At 54.1% G+C, this 26348-nt stretch overlaps 1 protein-coding gene across 6 annotated transcripts in view; it reads right to left on the minus strand.

Annotated features, from left to right (window-relative positions):
* Nucleotides 1-2285: 2285 nt before the first annotated feature.
* The window catches only part of SH2D3C (SH2 domain containing 3C), a 47029-nt gene continuing 22966 nt past the window's right edge, over nucleotides 2286-26348 (minus strand). For 3 of the 6 annotated variants that reach the window (XM_054501373.2, XM_054501374.2, XM_054501376.1), the window contains 10 exons: nucleotides 25515-25554; nucleotides 15106-15234; nucleotides 13150-13604; nucleotides 11105-11229; nucleotides 8522-9057; nucleotides 6812-6927; nucleotides 5757-5928; nucleotides 4221-4332; nucleotides 3645-3851; nucleotides 2286-2889 (listed from right to left, as the gene is read on the minus strand). In XM_054501373.2, coding sequence (XP_054357348.1) covers nucleotides 2714-2889; nucleotides 3645-3851; nucleotides 4221-4332; nucleotides 5757-5928; nucleotides 6812-6927; nucleotides 8522-9057; nucleotides 11105-11229; nucleotides 13150-13604; nucleotides 15106-15234; nucleotides 25515-25554 — 2068 coding nt within the window. In that variant the 3' untranslated portion in view covers nucleotides 2286-2713. Of the gene's footprint in view, nucleotides 2890-3644; nucleotides 3852-4220; nucleotides 4333-5756; nucleotides 5929-6811; nucleotides 6928-8521; nucleotides 9058-11104; nucleotides 11230-13149; nucleotides 13605-15105; nucleotides 15235-18680; nucleotides 18773-19013; nucleotides 19263-25514; nucleotides 25555-26348 lie in introns of those variants that run through there. The other 3 variants (XM_054501377.1, XM_054501378.1, XM_054501375.2) reach the window with 3 other exon arrangements.

Genomic DNA, 26348 nt, shown 5'->3' on the forward strand with positions numbered 1-26348 from the left:
AACCTTACACCTTGCAAAGCGCCTTTTCCATGCGCCTTTTTTCGTTTATATGACAAAAGTGCCCTCACTAACAGCTTTTGATGAGCACTTACTCTGTGCCATTAGTGCTAAGTGCCTATATACCTTATAATATGGTAATAGTATCTGCTTTCCAGAGAAATGGTGGTGTTCCAATGAGATAAAGGCACACAAATTGTCTGGCTCAGAAAGTGATCAATAAATGATCATCAACATTCCGTTGTGTATGAAACAGGACTGTCCCTTACCTAGCAGCAACTGTGGCTAAATGCTTGGCATCAGTCCTGGGAGATGGGTTCTGTTGTTGTCCCCATCTTAATAAGGAGGAATTTGGGACCGAAGAGGTTAAGCCTCTTACCCAATGTCACGCAGCTGGTAAACAATAGAACTAAACCCAAGTCTGGCTGCTACCAGAGCCCTAGTGCGTAGTTGCATGTTATCAGCCTCTCTTGGTCAAAGGATTCAGAAGGCAAAGGACTCCAGACGTTTGAGGTTCAGCGCATAGGCTCCCCAGGCCTCCAGCTTGGCCTGGATTCGTTTTGATCCACGTTGCCCACCTCCCCCACCCACTGGAGACAAGAGCCTTCATGGCCCACCTCAAAGACCCTGTCCCTACCAACCTCAACACAGTCACACACACACACACATACCCAAGACTTCTGGGGCCAAATATCAGAGCCTGAAAAGAAATAAGTATTTCTGGCCAGGTGCGGCGGCTCATGCCTGTAATCCCAGCACTTTGGGAGGCCGAGGCGGGTGAATCAACATGGCGAAACCCCGTCTCTACTAAAAATACAAAAATTAGCCGGGCGTGCTGGCAGGCGCCTGTCTGTAATCCTGGCTACTCTGGAGGCTGAGGCAGGAGAATCGCTTAAACCCGGGAGGCGGAGGTTGCAGTGGCAAGAGGGAAACTCCATCTCAAAAAGAAAAAGAAAGGAAAGGAAAGGAAAGGAGGAAGAGAAAGGAAGAAAAGAGAGATAAAGAAAGAAAGAAGAAAAGAAGGAAAGAAAGAAAGAAAAGAAAGGAAGGAGAAAGAAAGGAAGGAAGGAGAGAGAAGAAAGAAAGAAAAGAAAGGAAGGAAAGAAAGAAAAGAAAATGAGTAGTTCCCACTATCAAGGAGAAAAAAAGGAGAGAATTCTGGGTCCAGGAAGCCAGGTGGAGCCTTTCCCACTCTGCTGCTGTGACCCGGGAAAAGTCCCTTCTCCTTTCAGTCTTCCAGAGGGGAGTTGGGATCATAGATTTCAAAAAGCCCTTCCACCCCAAATCTTCGGATTTTTGGTTGTGCATTTGTGGGAACTGTTGCCATGGCATCCCAGGGCAGGGCAGGGGATAGGAGCACTGGGTTGGAATTAGCTATTTATCTCTCCCGCTGGTCTGTGAGCTCCCAGAAAGCAAGGATTGGGTTTTCATACTTGCTGTAACCCTGGCTCCTGGCACAATCTAGACTGTCCCAGGTGCTAAAGAAGTATTTGTTGTTGAGTCCTAATTAGGGAAAATGAGTCATGCTGATGGGATCAGGGGAAAGCAAAAAGAGAAAGCAGATAAACTCGAAGTCTGCCTTTTTTGTTTTTGTTTTTGTTTGCAACGGAGTCTCGCTCTGTCGCCCAGGCTGGAGTGCAGTGGCGCGATCTTGGCTCACTGCAAGCTCCACCTCCCAGGTTCACGCCATTCTCCTGCCTCAGCCTCCCGAGCAGCTGGGACTACAGGCATCCACCACCATGCCCGGCTAATTTTTTGTATTTTTAGGAGAGACGGGGTTTCACCATGTTAGCCAGGATGGTCTTGATCTCTTGACCTGGTGATCCTCCCGCCTCAGCCTCCCAAAGTGCTGGGATTACAGGTGTGAGCCACCGCGCCTGGCCAGAAGTCTGCCTTCTTGATTGTTCAGGACACACAGCCCTCCTGCGCCCAACTTCTCACCGGACACACGTAGGTTAACCCACTGCAACCTTGGCATTATCAGTACTGCAGAAAGCCCTGTTCAGCACACAGCAGAAATGCCATCCCATAAAAACTCACAGCAAGGCTTTGTCTCTTTGCAGTCAGTTCCTCTTCTGCTGATCTGCCCGTTGCTACCTTGCAATGCATTTTCATGCTTCCTGTAATAAATCTGCCTTTCTTTACCTACAACTGTCTTGGTAAATTCTTCTTACTCCCATGCCACTGGCCCCAGATACTCAGCACTCGCAACATTTGTTGAATGAAGTTTTCTACCTTTCACCTGAGAAAAGGTGCTTCCTTCTACCCCACGAGCCCGAGAGACAGAATAAAGAGTCATAAAAGTTTATTATATGAAAGAAATAACATGGCTTCTGTACATCTATTTACAGAACAGAGACTATTTACAGTGAGATGGAGGCCTTGGTGTTGGTGAGGGACAGACGGAGAGTGAGGAGGCATGAGCAGCCTGCCTCCCATGGCTCGAAAACAGGGAACCCCAGCAGGAAGGGGAGCAGCAAAAGCTGGTGGGGGAACCGGCGTTCCTGTTCTTCCTCAACGGAGACCTGATGAGCGTGTAGCAGGTGGGATGGAACCCAGGGTCCACGCAGGACCCTGGAGGTGCAAGGGAGATGCTTGAGTTGAACCCAGAACATTCTCGGGTTGATCACAGTGTCCTTGGGGTGCTCTGGGGAAAGGTCTGTGCCCCTCTGCCCCTGACGCTGTCCGCAGCTGCAGAGGGGAAATGTCCCCGGGGTCACAGCTCGCTGGAGCGGACAGCAGGTTCCAGCTTGTGGGACAGGGCAGTGAGGACCTTGTCGAACTTCTCGTAGCGCCGGGCCTGGCTGCTGCTGGCACCCTGACTGCCCCAGAGGAGGCGCATCTGGAACTCTGTGCTGAACACCTCCAGGAGCTCGGGCCGGGCCTGGAACCCTGCAGTGTTGGGGCATAGGGTCAGGGCAGAGGCTGGGGTTCCTGTCCAGAGCCCTAGCATTCTTCAGGACCCCCCTGCTAGGGACCTCCCCTCAACTCCGCCAGGGATCCAACAAGGTTTGTGAATCAACATGACCCTGTAGTTTAGCATCTTTGTCCTGTTATTTGCAGCATATAATTTAAAAATGACTAGACCATAAAATATTAATGTTAAATATGTTTGCAGATTTTTGGTGATTTTTTTTCTTTTTTCATATTTTTCTGTTAAGTTCCAAATTATTTCCTAAGAAAGATGTATACATTTTAGGCTGGGTGTGGTGGCTCACATCTGTAATCCCAGCACTTTGGGAGGCCAAGGCGGGCGGATCACCTGAGGTCGGGAGCTCAAGACCAGCCGGCCCAACATGGTGGAACCCCGCCTCTACTAAAAATACAAAAAATTAGCCAGGTATGGTGGCTCACGCCTGTAATTGCAGCTACTCGGGAGGCTGAGGCAGGAGAATCGCTTGAACTTGGGAGGCAGAGGTTGCAGTGAGCCGAGACTGTGCCACTGCACTCCAGCCTGGGTGACAGTGTGAGACTCCATCTCAAAAAAAAAGAAAAAAGAAAAGACATGAGAGGAAGGGGTCAGGGAGACAGGGCAGGACAGAGGAGTGGAGAAATGTGAATGGATGCCTTGGAGGAAAGGGAAGGAGTGAGGCAGGTGGAGGGAGGCCCAGGCCTGCAAGCCCCCCAAGATGCCACCCACCACTCACCCTGCAGCTTGACTTCAGCATTGGTGTGGTACAGGCCTCCATGGTGTGCCACCGTGCGGGCGGCCTCTAGGTGGGCCAGCACCACCTCCACACCATGCTCCGTGCTGCCCCAGGGCTCAGGGCCCTCTGGTGGGGCCGAGTCACACTCCAGCAGGGTGATGAGGGGCAGCACATGAGGAAACGTGGTGTTGCTCAGCGGCGGGCCTTCTGCAGGGAGAAAGGCAGCAGGCGCTTAGAGATCCTATAGTGCCCCACCATCCACTGCAGTCCTGGAAGCCGAGACGCAGGAGGGAACAGGCCTGGCTGAGGTCCCAGAGACAGCCCCAAGGGCTCCTGACTCCTGGGACAAACCCTTTCTTTCGGATTCCCCCAACTGAACCCACTGCAGCCCTGGCCCAGCCCCAAGGGCTGAGCCTGGACATGAACAGGGCTGACACAGCTGCCAGCAGGGACAGTGAGCTCAGGGAAAGTAGCTTGCACAGAGCTCAGCCAGGCTCTCATCACTGTCCATGCTGGGAGTCTTTGCCACCCCAGGGAGGGCTGCAGCCTGTCCAATGTTACGCAACAAGGAAGTACCTTTGCCCTCGTTGAGGCTCTTGAGAAAAGGCTTGAGCTTCTTCTCGTACAGGATGGCACCCTCTGTGTATCGCTGCCGCAGGGTCACCCATGTCTGCTCCAGCCGAGAAATCTGGGGAGGCCAAACTGTGAGAGACCAGCCAGGCAGAGGGCCTGCAGGGGCCACCTTGCTGCCCTGCTGAGTGGACACCCAGATGTGGGATCATTATGATTGTTATGGCCATCCTTCATGTACCAGGGACAGTGATGACTACTTTTCATGTCTACCATGAAGCTCTCACAACCCATCTTACAGATTAGGGAACTAAGGCTCAGAGACGGGAATCACTTGCCCAAGGTTATTCCGAAAAAAAGTGGCAGAGCTGGGTGGGAGTTGAACGCAGGACATTGCCTCTGGGACCTTGTTGTTCTTATTTATTTATTTTTTATTATTTTGTTTTTGAGACAGAGTCTCGTTCTGTCACCCAGGCTGGAGTGCAGTGGTGCAATCTCGGCTCACTGCAAACTCCACCTCCTGGCTTCACGCGATTCTCCTGCCTCAGCCTGCCGAGTAGCTGAGACTACAGACATGTGCCACTAAGCCTGGCTAATTTTTTTGTATTTTTAGTAGAGACGGGGTTTCACCATGTTGGCCAAGATGATCTCAATCTCCTGACCTCGTGATCCACCCACCTCGGCCTCCCAAAGTGCTGGGATTACAGGTGTGAGCCACCGCGCCTGGCCGTTGTTCTTATTTATTAGTCATAGGAGAGGCAGGCTCAGCTCTGAAGTCAGCCAGACCTGGTTCAAATCCTAATTCTTTCAGCCTCTGACTGTAAGACCTCAGGCAAGGACTGCTCTGTCTCAAACACTCCATTTGTAAAATGTGGATGCTAAAGGCACCTACTTCATGAGATGGTTCTGAGAAATCAGTGCTGGTTAAGTACTTAGTATAGCACCTAGCCTATAGGAAATACTCACTAAATGGTTGCCACTTTTTTCTTCTTCTTCTTTTTTTTTTTTTTTTTGAGACGGAGCCTCACTCTGTTGCCCAGGGTGGAGTGCAGCGGCGCAATCTCGGCTCACTGCAACCTCTGCCTCCCTGGTTCAAGCGATTCTCCTGCCTCAGCCTCCTGAGTAGCTGGGATTACAGGCGCGCACCACCACGCCCGGTTTTTTGTACTTTTTAGTAGAAACGGGGTTTCACCATATTGGCTAGGCTGGTCTTGAACTCCTGACCTCGTGATCCGCCCGCCTCGGCCTCCCAAAGTGCTGGGATTACAGGCATGAGCCACGGCGCCCGGCCTATTCTTATTCTTTAAACTCATATAATGTTCCTCATTCGTTTTATTTTACAGGCGAGGAAACTGAGGCCCAGAGAAGGGGAAGAACTTGCTGTGGGTCGGCACTTGCAGAACTCAGTTCTCCCGGGTACTCTCACCAATGCTGCCTAGAAATTCCAAAGCTCCTCCTGATTCCATACACAGCCATCCCAAAGGCACCCCAGGGCTCTTCCAGACAGTCTACCGGATGCCAGCTCTGCGCGGCTCTCAGTACCTGGGCCATGTCCAGGGCACCCATGACCGCCGCGAAGCTGAACATGTTGCCCATAGTCCCCCGCAGCTCGGCCGCCAGCTGAATGGTCTTGTGCAGCAGCGCTGCCCGCTCCTCCGCAGAGCCGGTGCAGCCCAGGATGTCCACGGCCAGCATGATGGACATAGTGTGGAACCTGTCAGAGCGGCGGGGTTAGAGGCGGCGGGCTCGGGGACAGGGGTGAGGGGTGCGGGCCTGGGGCGCTGCCTGTGGTTGGGCCGGGAGAGGCGGAGGGCTGAGCCAACGTGAGAGGTTGTAAGGGTCAGTGGGATAAGGGGGTGCGGCCAGAGCGTGGAAAGCAAGGCCTCGGGCTTCTGATTGGTCAGCATAAGTCAGGGGCGGGCCCAGAGCTGTGGGTGAGCACGGAAATGCATCACGCAGAGCAGTTTTTTTGTTTTTTGTTTTTGTTTGTTTGTTTGTTTGTTTTTTGAGAAGGAGTCTCGCTCTTGTCGCCCAGTCTGGAGTGCAATGGCGCGATCCCGGCTCACTGCAACCTCCGCCTCCTGAGTTTAAGCGATTCTTCTCCCTCAGCCTCCAGAGTAGCTGGGATTACAGACGCGCGCCACCACGCCCTGCTAATTTTTGTATTTTTAGTAGAGACGGGGTTTCGCCATGTTGGCCAGGCTGGTGTCGAACTCCTGACCTCAGGTGATTCGCCCGCCTCGGCCTCCCAAAATGCTGGGATTACAGGCTCGAGCCACCGCGCCGGCCAGGCAGAGCAGTAAGAATGAACAAGGAGGAGCCCGAGCTGATGGGCGAGGCCAGGCTGATGGTCAAGGGGATGATTGGTCAAGGGGATGCGAAAGGAAGGCGAATGCGGAGATACAGGATTCAGTCTTTGGGAAATCAGCCTGTTTAGAGCGGGTTATCAGGGCTTGCGATTGGTCAACGGGATGGGAGGCGTGGCCAGAGCTCCTGGGAGCCGAGCTGAGGCTGTGATTGGCCAACCCGCCCCGGCCAGCGGGGAGTGCTGTAGCCGGAGGTTCCCCGCGAGTCCCCGGGTGCCGGCGCTGTCTCACCTTTCCAGCAGGTCTAGGCGTAGCTGCCGGCCATGGGGGAGGGTGAGCAGTTCCATGCCCCAGCGGACTCCCATTAGGGTCTGCATCTCCTTGGTAACGCCCAGTATCCTAGCAACCTGCAAAGACGCCCAGAGGGCTGATTAATATCCTGTCAGGGCTGGCCCCAGCCATCTGGGAGTCAGAGAGCTTTATCTAAGGGGGTAGCCTGGTTGGGAAGCGGGGTTTGAATTCCAGCTCCACCGCTAACCCTCTGATATGGAGCAAGTGACTCTGCCTGTCTCAGCGAGCCTCAGTTTCCCCATCTGTGAAGTAGGAATTAATAGGAAAATGCCCAGAGGCGCCTGGCATATTAAATATTCAGTTAAGGTCGGCCGGGCGGGGTGGCTCACGCCTGTAATGCCAGCACTTTGGGAGGCCGAGGTGGGCGGATCGCCTGAGGTCAGGAGTTCGAGACCAGCCTGGGCAACATGGCGAAACCCCATCTCTACCAAAAATTCAAAAATTAGCCGGGTATAGTGGCGCGTGCCTGTAGTCCCAGCTACTCGGGAGGCTGGGGCAGGAGAATCGCTTGAACCCAGGAAGCAGAGGTTGCAGTGAGCCGATATCACACCACTGCACTCCAGCCTCGGTGACAGAGTGAGACTCCATCTCAAAAAATAAAAATAAAATAAATAAATAAATATTCAGTTAAGGTTAAGAGCCGGATACTTGTTCATTGCAGACGGAAACCCTGAAGCCCGGGCAGAGAATGGGCTTGCCCAAGATCACACACTGGGCCTAGAACCTGAGTCCTCCCTGCCACGCTGGACTGTTCATGGAGTGACATCTTTGCCTTGTCTCTTTTCTTGCTTCCCGTGCTCTGAGACCAGTATAACCCGATAATCAGTTTCTTCCAAACTGTGAAAGGAGAAACTGAAGCACAGAGAGAACTGGGGTCTTTAGATGTTCAAAGATTCAACAAAGCTAAGGCCCGGGCATTGACAATTTATGGGCCGAGGAGGTAATGATTTCTGCTTATTTGTCCACTGGGGGGGTGGGGGCGGAGAGTCGGGCCTTTTCTAGTCCCAGGACAAGCTGGCTAACCCTCAAGAGGCTCTATGGCACACTAGAGAAGTGTCCCCAACTGCCTCAGGGAGCCAGAGACCACTGGGTTTCAGGGCTGCCCAGTTTTAGTGCCAAACTGACACCTGGAGGAAGCAAGGATATCTTATATGCTTTTTTTTTTTTTTTGAATAGTGTCATTCTGTTGCCCAGGCTAGAGTGCAGTGGTGTGATCTCAGCTCACTGCAACCTCCGCCTCTCAGGTTCAAGTGATTCTCTTGCCTCAGCCTTCCAAGTAGCTGGGATTACAGGCGCCTACCACGACCCCTAGCTAATTTTTGTATTTTTAGTAGAGACGGGGTTTCGCCATGTTGGCCAGGCTGGTCTTGAACTCCTGACCACAGGTGATCCGCCTGCCTCGGGCTCCCAAAGTGCTGGGATTCAAGTGTGAGCAACCACCCCCGGCCTTATGTGCTTTTTAAAAGGAGAAACTGGAGGCCCAGTGAGGCTAAATGACCAGCCCAGAGTCACAGAGCAGGCAAAGGACAGCCATGGAGCTAGAATCCAGGCCCACCTGCTGTACTTGGGGAATCTGGGAGCCAGCTTCTCACTGCCCTGCCCCACAGAACAGAGACACTCCCTCCACCCCAGTGCACAGCCAGCACCTACCAGGCAGTCCACCTTGGTGACATGCCGGGCCAGCGTCCGGGCATCCACTTCCGCCAGCAGCTCCTTGACCTTGCGCAGAAGGCCCACCTCCAGCGGCCGGTTATCCCTGGGGATCAGTAGTGACTGGAAGGTGGCTGGGTTGAAGGAAGAAGTGACTTCCACAATGGGGACTGTGAAGGTCTTGCCCCAGTCCCCTTCAGGGGCCCCATTTTCTGACAGTTCCTTTAGCCTCTCCCCATAGCTCCTGGCCTGCTGGCTGGAAGCCTCAGCCGCTGCCCACTCTCGGCTGCCACGCACGGGAGGCTGGAGCTGGCAGTAGTGGCCAGAGTCCGGGTCACTGTAGCTGCTGAGTGATGGTGACGGGGAGGACTTGCCAAGGGTGTGGGAGGGGCTGGTGTGGGGGCCCTTGTCTGACTCCCCATGGGTCTTTGGGGCACTTCCGGGACACAGCTGGGGCTCGCTGGAACGGCGGGCGACAGGGGAGGCAGGCAATGCTGTGGCAGAAGGGGCTGCAGGGGCGGCATGGACGCGGGTTACTGCAGAAAGGTAGAGAGAGAGGCCCCGTTATAGCAGCTCCCCACCAAAGTGAGATTCCCGCACCCCTTCCCAAAGAACAGGCTCCCTCACTCCTTGTAGGGAGTACAGAGGTGATGTCCCCACCTCCCTGCATCACCAGAGACCAGGGCCGGTTGACTCTGGCAAGCTGACCAGCCCAGGTGATGCTCTGAAATCACCAGGACCCAGGAGTTTGCATGGCCCCACCCTGAGGCTGCTGCAGCCTTGGGGACCCACTGCTTGGAGGAGCTTCAGTGATCCGGGGAAGCTGAGTACCTGCTGGAGTTTCTTGTGCCACATGCGATTGTTTCCTGACGAATTAGCAATAATGATTTCCTTTTTTTTTTTTTTGAGTCACTGTCTTGCTCTGTGGCCCAGGCTGGAGTGCAGTGGCGCCATCTAGGCTCACTGCAACCTCCACCTCCTGGGTTCTAGCAATTCTTCAATTCTTGAGCCTCAGCCTCCCGAGTAGCTGGGATTACAGTCATGTGCCACAACACCCGGCTAATTTTTTTTTTTTTTTTTTAGTCAGAGTCTTGCTCTGTTGCCTAGGCTGGAGTGCAATGGCATGATCTCAGCTCACCGCAACCCCCGCCTCCCAGGTTCAAGCAATTCTTGTGCCTCAGCCTCCCGAGTAGCTGGGATTACAGATGTGCGCCACCGCGCCCGGCCTGAATTAGCAATAAGGATTTGTTGCTAAACCTTGTGTGCTAGGAGCTGGCAACATGCTGGAGACAAAACGACAGTAAGACCATCATCAAACCTCAAAGGCGATATTTACTAAGCTCTTAGTGGCTGCAAGACGCTTCTTTGTACCTCAGTCTATTTAATCCTTTCAATGTCCTATGAAGTAAGTACTTTTATAATCCTCATTCTACAGATGAGAAAAGTGAAGCTCAGAGAGGTGCACTAGTGTGCCCAAGGTCACCCAGCCAGCAAGTGGTACAGCTGAGATTTAAGTCTTGACATCTGGGCTGCTTTACTATACCAGATTGCTTAGAAATTATCCAATAAGTCATTCTGGCAAGGAATTTTAGATTTTATACTCAGGGGTATTGCCTTGAAATCAAGTTTGTAGTTATGACAAAGTTGGTGGCTCTGTGTTTAGGGAAGGATTTGCAACAACCGATACAGACAGTAACACTTCAATGGAATGCCACCCTAGGCAAAAGTTCCTCCTGAGACAGCCCCCTCTCGTGACACTTGGCCTGCCACGCGGACAATACGGCCTGTTGAAAACATTCTTTTTATTTTTTTCCAGAAATGATCTATTGGAATGTTTCTAACATAGAAACTTTCTTCGTATTTATAAGAAAGCACAGTGTTCTGTACTTTCCACTTAATTTTGCTGCAAACCTAAAACTGCTCTACAAAATAAAGTCTATTAAGAAAAATAGAGGCCAGGCGCAGTGGCTCATGCCTGTAATCCCAGCACTTTGGGAGGCTGAGGTGGGCGGATCACCTGAGGTCAGGAGTTCGAGACCAGCCTGGCCAACATGGTGAAACCCCATCTCTACTAAAAATACAAAAATTAGCTAGGCATGGTGGCACACGCCTGTAAGCCCAGCACTGTGGGAGGCCGAGGCAGGTGGATCACCTGAGGTCAGGAGTTCGAGACCACTCTGGCCAACATGATGAAACACCATCTCTAATAAAAATACAAAAATTAGCCAGGTGTGGTGGCAGGGGTCTGTAATCCCAGCTCCTTGGGAGGCTGAGGCAAGAGAATCGCTTGAACCCAGGAGGCGGAGGTTGCAGTGAGCCAAGATCCCACCACTGCACTCCAGCCCACAAGAGCAAAACTGTCTCAAAAATAAATAAATAAATAGTTGCTAAATAAACAAACCATGGATACATCTTATATGTTAATATCAACAGTTCTGTTAGCAGGTTTCCAGTGTCAGTTCTTGCTCTCAGTAAAGGTCGCGCCTCAGAAAAGAGGCGGAAACACACATAACCACACATAGGTGACAGAAGTCTTCAACGACAGATTCCCTCCACCTGCTCCACCCCCTCTGCTGGCCATACCAGTGCTGTAGGCGGGGGAGCTAGGGCTCTCGGAGATGGGCGACATGGGCGAGTTCAGGTCTGGGATCTGGTCCATGCTGAGGGCACAGCTGCGGATGGAGTCCCGAGGACGGGGCAGCGAAGTACTGTGGAGCAGACACCATCATGGGCAGGGAGCCCGGAGGTCAGGGGCCTCAGCCTGCCTCTGGGACCCCCCACCTCTGCACCTTGAACTTCAGAGGCAGAGAAGGCTTGAAGATTATGAAATCCAACCTCCCGACTGACAGGTACAAAAAAAACTGAAGCCCAGAGGAGGAAGGGGGCACAGCGAGTCAGGAGCAGAGCTAGGAACCCTGGTGGCTAGAACGTCTGGTTTCTTTTTTTGTCTTTTTTCTTTTCTTTTTTTTTTTGAGATGGAGTCTCACTCTGTCGCCCAGACTGGAGTGCAGTGGCGTGATTTCAGCTCACTGCAACTGCTGAACCCGCCTCTCGAATTCAAGACATTCTCCTGCTTCAGCCTCCGAGTAGCTGGGATTACAGGTGCCCGTCACCAAGCCTGGCTAATTTTTTGTATTTTTAGTAGAGATGGGGTTTCACCATGTTGGCCAGGCTTGTCTCAAACTTCTGACCTCAGATGATCCACCCACCTCATCCTCCCAAAGTGCTGGGATTACAGGCATGAGCCACCACGCTTGGCCATTAGCCCGGTTCCTAGTCGGTATCCTCCACATGACCCTGCTCTCCTCCTTTCCTATCCAGCTTCCCCTCCCACAAAGCTTAGAGCAGCCTGAGCATGAGGCTTGGGGGCACCCAGCTGAGCCAACACTTCTCACGCTCCTCTGTCCCTCTCCTTTCCCAAGGAGGAAAGGATGGGAAAGGGGGTATAGGCCAGAATTCAACTACCCCATGAGGTGCCTTTGTGCAAATTAGTCAACTACAACCATTCTCTGGGCAGACATGGCCCCTCACTAGTGCCCTCAGCTTGATAAGCAGAATCTTTCCTCCAGCCTGGAGAATGGTCTGGGGAGAGGGGCTAGCAGGAAGAGTAGGGAGCCTTAGGGAGTGGGCCCACCATCCCAACCTCTCCTCACTGCTCCCAACTATGCTCAGGATGCCTCAGGCACACATGGTCCGTGGATCCTGGCACCATTATGTTTACTGGTTCCAAACCACAGGCCAAGTGGCTGCAGCCCACAGGGTATCCATTCATCAATTCCTTGACTGGGAGCACCCAACCCAGCCCCAGGGAGATGGAGCCTCAAGGGCCTATCCAAGTGCAGGTGGCACAGGACAGCAGATCTCTTTGCAAACAGCCAGGGAAACCACAGAAACTTGGGGCACAGACTTCAGAGTCTACAGACCTGGGTTTGAATCTTGATCCTACTCTCTAGCAAGCGGCTTCCCCCCTCTAAGCCTATGTCCTCATCTACAAATTGGGTGTATGGGCAGGACCCACCTCCCAGGAGGAAGTGGGCATTGATGAGATTGGGCACGTACAGCACTTAACACTTAGTAGGATCTCAGGAACCGTCAGCTGCTGTGGCTTTTCCCGGCATCTGGGGCCTGGTTTTAGCCCCAGAGACAACCAGGTGTGATTAAAATTTGCTGAGAACATCCCATTCCCTGTGCAGTGATTTGCATGCTGTAAAGCCCTCTGCTCGGATGCCCACCTTGGCCTAGCTGGGTAGGATGAGGAGGGGTGGCATCAGGTGGCAGGGACAAGGCCCCTCTCCGGTTCAGGACTCAGGGCTCCCCTGGGGTAGGGAGGGCTGCTTGAATGAAAGCCTTTATAGGTAGGAACATGGGGATAACAGAGGAGAGGCGACAGGGTCGAGGGCACATGGCCAGCGAGTGGCAGAGCTGGGACTGCAACTTGGGTCTGACTCCCTGCAAGCCCTGTGTTCCGTACATCCACAGAGTATGGCCCAGCCTTCCTTCCATTCCTCCCTGCACACAGAGGCTCCGGGAGAGTAACTTCATCCCATTTCAGTGTGTCTGGGCCTTCTCTTTCTCACTAGCCCTCTCATTACTCACAACTCCATTTGACAAATGGGGCCCTGGCTGACCTGGTGGGGCAGCCATCGCTGCGGGTGACCTTGTCGGCAGTGAGCCCATCGGTCATGGTGACGCTGCGCCGCTTCATGTGGCTGCCCTTGGGGCCTGAGGGGCTGACAGGGCTGGCAGGCTTGCTACTCCCCTGTCCCAGGCCATAGCTGGCCTCGAGGTAGCGCAGTGGGAAGGTGCGGTTCACCGGGCAGTAGATGATGGCACCACTCTGCTCTGACACAGCCTTGCGGCTGCCCACGTGATAGCGCACGAGGGCGGGCACGTGGTCGAAGCTCTCCTGCTCAAACAGGTACTGGATGTGTGTGTAGCTCTCGCCTGCCTTCACCACCACCTTGTTGATCTTGAAGTGCAAGGCCTGGTTGCGCCAGCGGCATGTGAGCACGTAGTCGCCCAGGCTGGTGAGTGAGTCCCGGATGAGGAAGTCGCCGTTGCGTTGTACCAAGGTCTCCGAGACCTGCAGAAGGCATGGTTAGGCTGGAGTAGGGTGGGGCCAGGAGAGGGTCAGACCCAGGATCTGGGGGACAGAGCAACCCAGAATTAGGGGGCACAGCAAGACCAGACCCAGGGTATAGAGGACCCAGTGAACAGAGACATCTGACATCTGAGAGCGGGGATGCAATGACCCAGGTTCAGAGGGGGCACCTCAGCCAGAGGCCCTGAGTCTGCAGTACAGAGGCTCAGGAATGGCAGGACCTAACACCTTGGAATGGAAGGCACAGAGGCCCAGGGTCTGGAGGAGTGAGAATGGCTGTGACCTGAGACCCAGGTCTCAGACTCATCCCTTCTCAGGGTTCCAGTTGGGCAGAGTGAATTCCTAATCCTCATTCTTCCAACCACCCAGTGCTCTGGCATGCCTCTGGCCCTTGCACCCTCAAGCTGCTTTTTTGTCCTGGAAAAACCCTTCCTGCCTTGTCCATCTGATGAACTTCTTTATTATTATTATTATTATTATTATTATTATTATTAAGATGGGGTCTCACTCTGTCACCCAGGCTGGAGTGAGGTGGCACATTCACTGCAACCTCCGCCTCCTTGGTTCAAGTGATTCTCCTGCCTCAGCCTCCTGAGTAGCTGGCATTACAGGTGCATGCCACCATGCCTGGCTAATTTTCGTATTTTTGGTAGTGATGAGGTTTCACCATGTGGGCCAGGCTGGTCTGAAACTCCTGACCTCAGGTGATCTGCCCGCCTCAGCCTCTCAAAGTGGTGAGATTACATGCATGAGCCATCGCACCTGGCCCCACCTGGTGAACTCCTATCCATCTCACAAAGGCCTCCATCCTTAGTGTCCCCTCCTCGGGACTCGCCCATATTCTTACCAGGCACTCTATTCTTGTACTTCTTCCACTAGGCTCTGACTGTCATCCTGCCTGTCAGCCCCTTACCCTGGGCCATTAGCCATCAAGAGAAGCCACCACCTCTTCTACCTCTGCACCCTTGGTGCTTAGCACAGGTGCTGGCAGAGTTGGTGTTTGGCAAAGATCATAGCATGAATGAAAGAAGGAACAAGTGATCTATCGACTTAAGTCTATGGCTTATAAAGTCATCTCAGCCAAGAAACTCAACTTTGCCAAAACTAAGTAGCCCAAAGATTGGTACTCACTAAGCAAACATACAAAAGGCAGATATGTAGACCAGTAACAATAACAGCAATAATAATAACAAAGGCCAACACTCATGGTGTCAAGCATCATGTTAAACATTTTACCTGCATTACTTCGTTTAATTTTCACAACAACCCTTTGTAGTAGATACTGAGGCTCGGAGAGGTGAAGCAACTTGTTCAAGGTCACACAGTCAGTAAAGGGCAGAGCTAGACCTCATCCCAGTCCATTCTGATTGAACCCACCAAGCAACAGGTCAGAGCCTCCCAGGTGGCTGTAGCCAGGGCTGGGGCTGGCCAAGGCAGTGGGTGGGAGGGTCCAGGGTTGAAGTCCAGCTCGGGGCCTACTCACCTCTCGGGGGATGCGGCCGTGGTACCAGGCATGGCTGCGGAGATCCGTGCTGCTGAGTTTGAGCTCCTCCTCCAATTCCTTGTGGAGTTTCTCTGGCGATGAGTCCAGGATGTACTTCTCCTTGGAGAACTGGGTAGAAAACAGCAAGAGTTGGCATCCAACTTAAAGCCTCCTTCTTCTTTCCCTCCCAACTTCATTCTACCATGGATGAACTCCTCCTATCCTGGGACTCTGGGAACACTAAGGCACAGGTGCCAGACCCTTTCCCATGGGTCCCAGAAAGAGTAAAGAAATCTCAATTCCTTCCACAAAACAATGCCAACTGCATTCCAGGCCCTGTGCTATATGCCAGGGGTGGATGCAGTGATACATAAACCAAGCCCGGCCCTCAAGGCAGTGCCTGGGCTGAGGAGAGGCAAAAGGAATGGGAGCCTCTGAGTAGAGTGCTGTCAGCACCACAGCGCTGGACAGCGGCAAAGAGCCGGGTGGCTTTTACAAGCGGGAGTAAGCCTGGGCGAGACAGAGGGGTCTGGGAAGCCTTCCTGGAGGAGATGGCAGTAAGAAAACACTCATTATGCACCAAGGGCACCAAACTGTTCTTGAAGTGTTGGAGGGGAATTTCTACAGGTGAATCTTGGAGGTAAGGCAGCAGGTAACTGCAGGAAAAGCTATGTACAAAACCACAGAGCTGGTTGGACAAGGATACGTTCTGGGACGGTGCATTCTACAATGCAAGGGTGGGGAAGAGACTACAAACAGGGACATGGGGACCCCACAGAGACATCTGCATTGCCCCTTACAATTTCCAAGGCCATTTTTCCCTTGAAATCCTCAGCAATCCTCACCCAGATGGGGAGACCACGGCCCAGCAGGGAAGCCCAAGGCCACCAAGGGAGATAATGCCCAGTACTCCACCCTCCCACCTGGCCCAGAACTCCTGGTTTCTTGATTACTGTGGCCTGAAGTTGGAGGCTGATGGATCCCAGGGGCCCTAAGTGAAGAGGAAGGGAAGCCCCTAATGCCAGGTGTACGCCCACCAGAGCCCAGCCCAATCCTGGCTGTGCCATGTGAGCTCTCTGGGCCTCAATTTCTTCCTCATTAAAATGGGTACAGTGACAGAACCTGCCTCACCTCACTGCGAAGATGAAAACAGACAGCACTCCAGAGTACTACTAGTACATGGACATCCTCATCACTGCGAGGACATGGGATGGTTCTTCCTCTCCTTCCCCCACCTCTGGGCCCCAAAGATGGCTACTCCAAGACAGACAGACCCCAGCACTGGCTAGAAGGCAGGATAGATGAGGGAGGGCAGTAAAGGGTCTTCATCCCAGGTGAGTCTCTCCCTGGGGTTCCTCGCTCCCGAGAGTCTGAGGGTCCTCCAGTCCACTCCCTGCCTCCTCAGACTATCCACAGATCTTGCCTCCAATTCTGTGGCTACAGCCCTCATCCCTCTGCGCCCACACTGCCTGGGTTTACCCTAGTCTGCATTGCTCCCAAGACACCATGATTCCCAGTGTCAGAGATATCTAGAATCTCTGACTCCATTCAACATTGACTAGGTCCCTATCCTGGTCCTGTGCCAGGGCTGAGGACCCAAGGTGGCCTCTGCCCTGGGGGAGGCCTTGCAGGCACTGATAATCAATTCCACGTTTCCTGAATGTCCTGAGATGCACAGACAGAAATGGTGCACCACCAAACTAGTCAGGGGGCAGAGTCAGGGATCACTTCCCTGAAAAGGTGACATTTCTGCTGAGGTCTGAAGAAGGACTGGGTGAGCCAAGCACAAGCACCAGGGTGGAGAGGGCGGGTGGACAGGTGGACAGGGAAGAGCTTCTGGGGAGAGAGCGGCAAAGTCAGGGCCCTACGGGCAGAGCCAAGGGGAGGGAGTGGAGATGAATGAGAAGCTTCCAAGGGGCTGTGGGGGCAGGAGCAGGTGTGGCAGGGCTGCCTCAGGGAGCTGGGGTTTACCCGGAGGCCACAGCAGAACCACGAAGGGGTTTGGAAGTGTTGGGGCAGGTTTAGTCCACTTGTGGAGAGCACCCTGGGGTTTTCCGGGCAGTGGCAGGGCAGATAAGGCATGGGAAGAAGGAGTGGGGGAAGGGAGTTAGATGGCCATTGATTCATGTGGGGGAGCAGGGCGGAGGGGTCAGAGAGGACTCCCAGCCGCGATCCTAGAAGGATGATGGGACATGCTCTGAGTGGGCAAGGCTGGGGCAGGAGCAGTTTGGCGGTGGGCCCATGACAATTTGGACCTTGAGGAGCCTGCAGGGCTCTGGGGACAGATGGTGGGAGTGGGCGGTTTGCACAGGTGCTCAGGAGAAAGGCGGGGCCTGGGGGTGGAAATTCTGCACATCCTCCGGCCGTGGTAGAAACTGACGCCCCCGAAGGGCAGAGACGCCCAGGGCTGAGCTAGGATCTGGGTCTTCTCAGACACCTACACTTCTCCAAGGGGTCCCCTACTTCTGGGGGTCCCTGGTCTCTCTCCCTCTCACTCTGAGGTGCTCACACCAGCCTAGTCCTCTTTCCTCATATCACACCAAACCCTGGAAAGGGAAGAGTGGGCGTCACAGGGAAAAAGGGAACCAAGACCTCAGCCTTCTGGCGTCCTCCTTGACAAAGGGCATGCGATTGAGACCTTCCCCCAGTTCCACAGCTGGAGCTAGAGGGACGCAGGCAAAGGAGGGAGGAGGTTGGATGTTGAAGAACCGCCCCAAGGCTGCCACTGTGTGACCTTGAGCCAGTCACTTCCCTTCTCTGGGCCTGGGCAGCCTCATCCGTTAAAGGGGCTGGGAGACTGGGCTCCTGTTTTCCAGCTTAATCACTGGTCACGGAGAGTTTGCGGGGACCAACTTGGTCCTCCCACACACCTGAGGGTGAGGAATCCTAGGGTCCCTGTGCCTTGATCTCACCTCGACCTGGGAGCCCCCAGTTCCCTAGAGTTGGGGGTGCTGGGGTGCGAATGCGGCATCCCTGCGCTCCGCGCCCTGCTATTGGCCAGAGATGATCTCACCGCCTCCCGGCCTGCGCGCGCCTGATTGGCCGGTGCGGGGACGCTGCGCTCCGCCGCCGGCGGGGCCGTCCTTCAGGCGGGCTCCACGAGCGTGTGTGAGCCTGGGGGAGCGAAGAGCCGACGCGCCTGGCATCTCCCAGGGGGCTCAGGGGGCAGGAGCGCGGAGACCCCCGGACAGAGTCTTAACCCCTTCCCGCCAGCCCGAGCCCAGCATCCCCTCCAGCTCCCCTCGGCGTCCCAACCCCAAGCAAAGCCATCCCCAAAGGATGCTCCGCAGAGAGGCGGGGTCCGGGTCCTCCCCTCCACCCCCTTCCGTTTAACCCTCTCACCGCCGCGGCGCCGTCCTGCACTGCCCAGCCAGCTAGGCTGGGAGAGACCCGCGCCCCAGGCATGTCCAAGCCCACCTAGAGGGCGGGAGGGTGGCGGGCGCTCTGGCCCCAACCCTGGCACCCGAAGCATCCCCCACGTTTCCTGCTCCTCACTCAGTCTTCAGATCCCAGCCTAGCGCCCCCGGTACAATGATGAGCCAGGGTGCCCAGGTCAGCCGCAAGGGCCAGCGTACCAGGCGGAGGACCGGCAGGACGCCGGAGACCCCATCTCCCGGTCCCCCTGCCCCAGCTCTCTCCCTCCTGCGGAGGAGGCAGAAACGGACCAGCATCCACCGCAGCCCGGAGTCCCAGGAGTGGCCGCCGAACCCTCACCCCGCGGAGCGCCTGGGCGCCCAGAGGTGAGGCTGGGGCGACCCCGCCCCCTCCTCTGGCCGGCCCGGCCCAGCCCAGCCCGACCCTGCCGGGCGCCGCGGAGCTGCAGCTCCCCGGCTGGCTCTAGGGCCCCAGGCGGAGCGGCCGGGGGTCCCAGCCCGGCGCGCGTGGCGGGGGCCGAGCCGCCCCCTCACCTGCACCTGCACGAAGGAGCCGCGGTAGAAGCAGCAGGCGGCGGCCGACAGGGCGCTCCACAGGCTGCACCGCTCGGTCATGGTGGGGCCAGGCTGCCGGGGCCGGGACGGTGTGGGGGGGCGGTGGCCGGCGGGGCAGGGGCGCAGGGACCAACCGGCTGGGCACCGGCTGCGCGTGCCTCTCAGCGGCGCGATTACCTCATCGCCTTGTCGGGGGAGGAGCGGGGAGGCGGGGCGGGGAGACCCCACCCTCCAGCCGGCCAGGGGAGGGGAGGGGGCCATTGTTCCTCCCTCCGCCCGCCCCCCGCTCCCAGCCCCTCGCCCCCCGCCCTCCAGTTCCGCGCGCTCGGGCTGCCTGGAGCTGCGGGCGCGGAGCAGAGGACCTGCCAAGGAGGGTATTGCCCGGGGCAGCGGGATCGGGTGGGGACCCATGGACCAGCGAGGGGAGGTTCCTGCCTCCCCCACTCGCCGCACCTCTAACAGACCGGGAGCGGGCAGAGACTTTGAATTAAATCATATCTAAAACTGGAAAAATCCCTATATGTGCTCGACCAAATTCTTTGTGGCCTCAGGAAATCTCCCAGAGCCCAGGATTTCTCACCCCTGGTTTGGAATCAGAGACTCTGCTGGGAATCGCGGATGTTCACTGACAAGACTCTGGGGGTGCAGAGAGCCAGTAAAGCCCAGCGGTTAGAGGAGCAGCCTGAGTTCAACTGTCCCCTAACTACTGGTGCGCCCACTCCCACGAGCCCTTTCCCTGGGATCTACGACTTACTTGTGGAAAATGCACCTGTCAAACGCAGCTAAAGCCTGCGCTGACCTCACAGAACCCTTGTGAGCTTTCGCTGAGCTGGTGCATGTAAGTTGCCAGGCATGAAGTAAGGGCTCAATAAGGGCACGCTATTATTTTCAAGCTTCCTGTCTTAGAAACTGGACTTTTTGGCCTGGCATGGTGGCTCACGCCTGTAATCCCACACCCTAGGAGGCCGGGGCAAGTGGATCACTTGAGGCCAGGAGTTCCAGACCAGTCTGGCCAAAATGGTGAAACCCTGTCTCTACTAAAAACACAAAAAAATTAGCCGGGTGTGGTGGCGCATGCCTGTAATCCCAGCTACTCAGGAGGCTGAGGCATGAGAATTGCTTGAACCCAGGAGGAGGAGGTTGCAGTGAGCCAAGATTGTACCACTGCACTCCAGCCCGGGTGATGGAGCAAGACTCTGTCTCAAAAAGAAAAAGAAACTGGACTTTTTGTCCCAGAACCATAGGCTCTTCAATGCAAAGGGAGCCATTGCTGATTCCCCATCAGTCAGGCCTCAGGTCCAGATCCTTCTGACAGGCTGTGTGACCACAGGTGGGTGAGTCCACCTCTCTGGGCCTCAGTTGTTTGTTTGTTTTCTGTAAATACATCTGAAGCTCTGGGCATGCAGCCTGGAATTTTATGGTCTTGGAATTTAAGAATCCTTGCCATAGAATCAAAGGATGCACAAAATAGTTTTGAGAACTCTGAAGTTCTGGAAGCTGATTCATCAAAGATGAGTATCTCAAGGTAGAAGGGGGCTTTTTTTTTTTTTTTTTTTTTTTTTTGTTTGAGATGGAGTCTCGCCCTGTCGCCCAGGCTGGAGTGCAGTGGCAAGATCTCGGCTCACTGCAAGCTCCACCTCCCGGGTTCACGCCATTCTCCTGCCTCGGCCTCTCAGAGTAGCTGGGACTACAGGCGCCCGCCACCATGCCAGCTAATTTTTTGTATTTTTAGTAGAGATGGTTTCACCGTGGTCTCGATCTCCTGACCTCGTGATCCGCCCACCTCGGCCTCCCAAAGTGCTGGCATTACAAGCGTGAGCCACCGCGCCTGGCCTGTTTTTGTTTTTTTGAGACAGAGTTTTGTTCTTGTTGCCCAGGCTGGAGTGGAGTTGAGTGATGTTGGCTCACTGCAATCTCGGCCGCCCGGGCTCAAGCAATTCTCCTGCCTCAGCTTCCCGAGTAGCTGGGATTACAAGTGACAAGTGCGTGCCACCATGCTTGGCTAATTTTTTTTTTTTCCATAGAGATGGGGTTTCACCATGTTGGTCAGGCTGGTCTTGAACTCTTGACCTCAAGTGATCTGCCCGCCTCAGCCTCCCAAAGTGCTGGTATTACACGCATGAGCCACTGTGCCCGGCCTAGGAGGGGGCTTTTGGAACCCAACTATTGATTCCTTTTAACACTCATTTGATTTTTTTTTTTTTTTTTTAAAGAGGCAGGGTATCCCTCTGTCGCCCAGGCTGGAGCGCAGTGGCATAATCACAGCTCACTGCAGCATTGACCTCCTGGGCTCAAGCAGTTCTCTTGCCTCAGCCGCCCGAGTAACTGGGACTACAGGTGCGCACCACCATGCTCAGCTATTTTTTTTTTTCAAGACACAGTCTCACTCTGTCACCCAGGTTGGAGTGCAGTGGCTCAATATCGGCTCACTGCAGCCTCTGCCTCCTGGGTTCAAGTGATTCTCATGCCTCAGCCACCTGAGTAGCTCCGAGTAGCTGGGATTACAGGCGTGCACCACCATACCCAGATGATGATGATGATGATGATGATGATGATGATGATGATTTTGAGATGGAGTCTCGCTCCATCGCCAGGCTGGAGTGTAGTGGCAAGATCTCAGCTCACTGCAACCTCCCAGATTCAAGCAATTCTCCTGCCTCATCCTCCTGAGTAGCTGGATTACAGTAGTGTGCCACCACGCCTGGATAACTTTTTTATATCATTTTTTTAGTAGAGATGGGGTTTCTCTATGGTGGCCAGGCTGGTCTTGAACTCCTGACCTCAAGTGATCCACCCGCCTCGGCCTCCCAAAGTGCTGAGATTACAGGCGTGAGCCACTGCACCCGGCCAGTTTTTTGTATTTTTAGTAGAGGGGTTTCACTACCTTGGCCGGTCTGGTCTCAAACTCCTGGCCTCAAGTGATTCGCCCGCCTTGGCCTCCCAATTCCAAGGCCCAAGGCCCCCAAAGTGCTGGGATTACAGGTGTGAGCCACTGCACCCGGCCTTCCCAGCTAATTTTTATATATTTTTTGTAGAGACAGGATCTTGCTATGTTGCCCAGGCTGGTCTCGAACTCCTGGCCTTAAATGACCCTCCCACTGTGGCCTCCCAATTGCTGGGATTACAGGCATGAGTCACCGCGCCCAGAACCTCATCTGAGTCTTGAAACTAAAATTAACATTCCTTTGACTTTGTCCTTTGGGGGACTGTTTAATCAGTTCTACTGAGCAGGTATTATTTATTTTACAATGTTAAAAAAAAAAAAAAAAACCTACATTTTTAACCTCTAAAAATAAACTAAAGGAAAAAAATATAAAGCCAACATTCTTCACAGGGATCTCACTACCTTACCAGGCAGCTGGGGTCTACGGGATGCTGAAATATGCCCCCTGCATTCCACTCATTGGCTTTGGTGTTGGTTTTCCCCAGGTCTTCCCTCCCACGGTGGCATAAGGGTTCTGGAATTTCTGCTCGACTTGCTGCTACCCTGGGCTCTGTTTCTGGGCTCACGCAGTTTACTTTCTGACTTTGTCCACACTCCTGCCTCTGCCAGGACCACTCTCCTACCCATCTCTGCTTAACTTTGTCTCCTTTCTAGCATTTCATTCATGGAGAGATCTCAGTGAATGTTCCCAGTCAACTGCAATGGCCTGGCTCCAATGCCGCCTCCTCCAGAAAGCTTTCCTTGATCTCCAGCTCTCCAGCTCCCCAGCTAAAAGTCATCCCCTACCTCTGGAGCTCCCACAGCTTCTGGTGATGGTGAGGGGGCAGCAATCTGAGGACTTCCCACGCTGCTCCATTACTAGTCACTTACATAGAGTTGCGCAGGTAGCATCTCAGGGTGATGAAATGTCCCTGTGGTGAGGAGCTAGGCCAGCCCGCCCTGTTCCAGGCCCAGGTCGCCCACTCATGGCCACGGGCTCACTGAAGCCAAAGCAACCCTGGGTTGGAGGCACCCCTGTTACCATTTCACACAGTCAAACACAGGCTCAGGGAGGCGATGCCACACCCAAATCCAGTGGCAAGCAAGTGGCAGATCTCAGACTAAAATTTGTTTTTTAGTTTTGTGGGGTTTTTTATATCAGCCTACATCATGCTTTTTTTTTTTAATCTCTTTTGAGATGGAGTCTTGCTCTGTTGCCCAGGCTGGAGTACAGTGGTGCTATCTCGACCCACTACAACCTCTGCCTCCTGGGTTCAAGGAAGTCTCCTGCCTCAGCCTCCCCAGTAGCCGGGATTACAGGCATGTGCCACCACACCTGGCTAATTTTTGTATTTTTAGTAGAGATAGGATTTCGCCATGTTGGCCAAGCTGGTCTCGAACTGCTGACCTCAGGTGATCTGCCTGCCTCGGCCTCCCAAAGTGCTGGGATTACAGGCGTGAGCCACCGTGCCCAGCCTGAGCCACTGCGCCTGGCCCATCATGCTTTGACGGGACTAACATTTGGATCGGCTGGGCATGGTCACTCGTGCTTGTATTCCCAGCACTTTGGGAGGCTGAGGCAGGAGGATCACTTGAGGCCAGGCTTTTGAGACCAGCCTGGGCAACATAGTGAGACCCCATCTTTAAAAAAAAATTTTTTTTGGCCGGGCGTGGTGGCTCATGCCTGTAATCCCAGCATTTTGGGAGGCCGAGGCAGGTGGATCACGATGTCAAGAGATCGAGACCATCCTGGCTAACATGGGGAAACTCCGTCTCTACTAAAAATACAAAAAATTAGCCGGGCGTGGTGGCAGGTGCCTGTAGTCCCAACTACTCAGGAGGCTGAGGCAGAAGAATGGTGTGAACCCGGGAGGCAGAGCTTGCAGTGAGCCGAAATCGCACCACTGTGCTCCAGCCTGGGCAACAGAGTGAGACTCCATCTCAAAAAAAAAAAATTTTTTTTCTTTTAATTAGCAGTGGCACACACATGTAGTCTCAGGGACTTAGGAGGCTAAGGTAGGAGGATTGCTTGAGCCCAGGAGCTCAAGGCTGCAGTGAGAGACAGAGCAAGATCCCATCTCTTAAAAAAATAATAATAAAAATAAAAGTTGGATCTGATGGATTGCAAAAAACAAGCGCAAAGCACTATATGCTTCTTCCGTGGGTTCCACATGGACTGGGAGCCCTTTGAATTCAGGGCCTGGTGCTCCTTGCCCTCTGCCTACTCTCAGTACTCAGCACAGGGCGTTGCTCAGGGTGGGGGCTCCTGGGGGTAGAAGGCCAAGGGCTTTGGCTATAGTCCTGGCATCAAACTTGGGGTGTAATCCCAGTTCTTCCTCATAATATCAGATTGGTGCAAAAGTAATTGTGGTTTTCACCACTAAAAGTAAGTGGTGTAGGGGGCTAGGGGAGGGATAGCATTAGGAAAAATACCTAACGTAGATCATGGGTTGATGGGTGCAGCAAACCACCATGGCACGTGTATACCTATGTAACAAACCTGCACGTTCTGCACATGAATGTGTTACCCCAGAACTTAAAGCATAAAAAAAAAAAAAGAAAAAAAAAGTAACGTGACCCAGGGCAAGTCACTGCACTTCTCTGGACCTCAAGTTTCCCATCTGCAAATGGGCACAAGAAGGCTCTCCCTACCCAGTGATGAGGGAGAAAATCAAAGACCTCTCATGTAAAGAATGCCTCTCCTCCAGTGTCTAGCAGCCAGCATGGGGTCTGCACACAGTAGGCACTCAATATGTTATTTATGATTATTATCATTACTATCATTGTTATTTCAAAACCGCATTTTCTTTTTTTTTTCTTTTTTCCCAGGCTGGAGTTCAGTGGCGCAATCTCAGCTCACTGCAACCTCCGCCTCCTGGGTTCAAGCGATTCTCCTGCCTCAGCTTCCTGAGTAGCTGGGATTACAGGCACGCACCACCACTTCTGGCTAATTTTTTGTATTTTTAGTAGAGATGGGGGTTTCACCATGTTGGCCAGACTGGTCCTGAACTCCTGACCTCAGGTGATCCACCCACCTTGGCATCCCAAAGTACTGGGATTACAAGCATGAGCCACCATGCCCGGCCAAAACTGCATTTCAATGTTCCCAGTGCCCAGGATAAATTAAGCTTTGGATAAATCTGAGCTGTGCCCATTATCTGTGATAAAGAACTGAGTCATCCTCTCCTGCTCCCTGCTCCTAGCGCCAGCACACAGTAGGTGCACAAAGATTGGGTGACATTGGAAAGCTGCATCCTTTACATGGAGACACTGTTGGGGCCCCGTCCAGCTGGCAAGTGGGTGGGGTCAGATGATATCAAATATTGGGATGCCCTGAGTTTGGGGCCAGGAGAGAATAATGGCTGGTGTAGGAAGAAGGTGCTGAGAATGAAACTGGATCCAAATGCTGCCTCAACTCCGAGAACCTCCCCTCCTGGGAATACACAGTGAGGTCTGGCTCCTAACAAGGCTTGAGGAAGGGCTCTGCCCACCCGTAATGGAACAGGCTCTGAGACCTTCAGTGTTCTCTGACCAACCCCTGGCCCAGCCCCTCCTACCTTCACATAGTCTCCACCAGCCTCCAGCTCTCCAGCGGCCCTGGAAGGAGAAAAGACAAGTGAGCGTCCCCAGCCCTGCTTGGCTCCCCAGCTGCCAGTCTCTTGCCTGCCTGCCTGGGGCCAGCACCTGGCCCTTAGGACCCCAGCAGGATCACCCTGAAGGCAGGAGGGGGCACATATCAGCTGGCCTGGCTCCTCCACTTTCCAGCTGTGCACCCCTAGGCAAGTCCCTTCACCTCTCTGAGCCTGCATTTCGTATCCGTAAATCAGGAATAATGACAGCCTCTGCCTAATGGCGTTGACTCAAGGACTCAGGGCATGATGAACATTACACGCTTATTATGGAGCCTGCTTCCCAAACCACTTTCTTCACTGGACTCCAGACACCACGCTTCCCTGGTTTTCTTCTTCTGCCTGCCTTCCCCAGCCCCCTCCTCCCACCCCACCCCCATCATCCCTGACTCTAAACACCGGAGGGCCCCAAGTGGGGATCAGCCCGTCCTCCTACCCTGCGCTCACTTCCTACGGTAGAGTGACCCAGTCACGGCCACTGCCCAGCCGACTGCGGAGCCACTGCCGGTGCTAGAGGGCTACGGAATTGATTCTGCCCCCGGGGTGGAGAGCCTGGAGAGGCCAGAGGCCAGAGGTGGCTGTTTTTCCTTCCTTCCTCCTGAGGGCCACCGTGAACCACTCCCCCTACTGCACGGCCTTAAATGCTACCCCTACCCTCAGGCAACCTGGACCTGCCCCTCCAACCCCAGACTCGGAAACCCAACCACCTCCTGGACGCCTCCCCTTGGATATCTGAAGGCCATCTCCAACTTGTCGTATCCA

This window comes from Pongo pygmaeus, chromosome 13, assembly GCF_028885625.2.
Source record: "Pongo pygmaeus isolate AG05252 chromosome 13, NHGRI_mPonPyg2-v2.0_pri, whole genome shotgun sequence".
In the NCBI taxonomy this organism is placed as follows: Eukaryota; Metazoa; Chordata; class Mammalia; order Primates; family Hominidae; genus Pongo; species Pongo pygmaeus.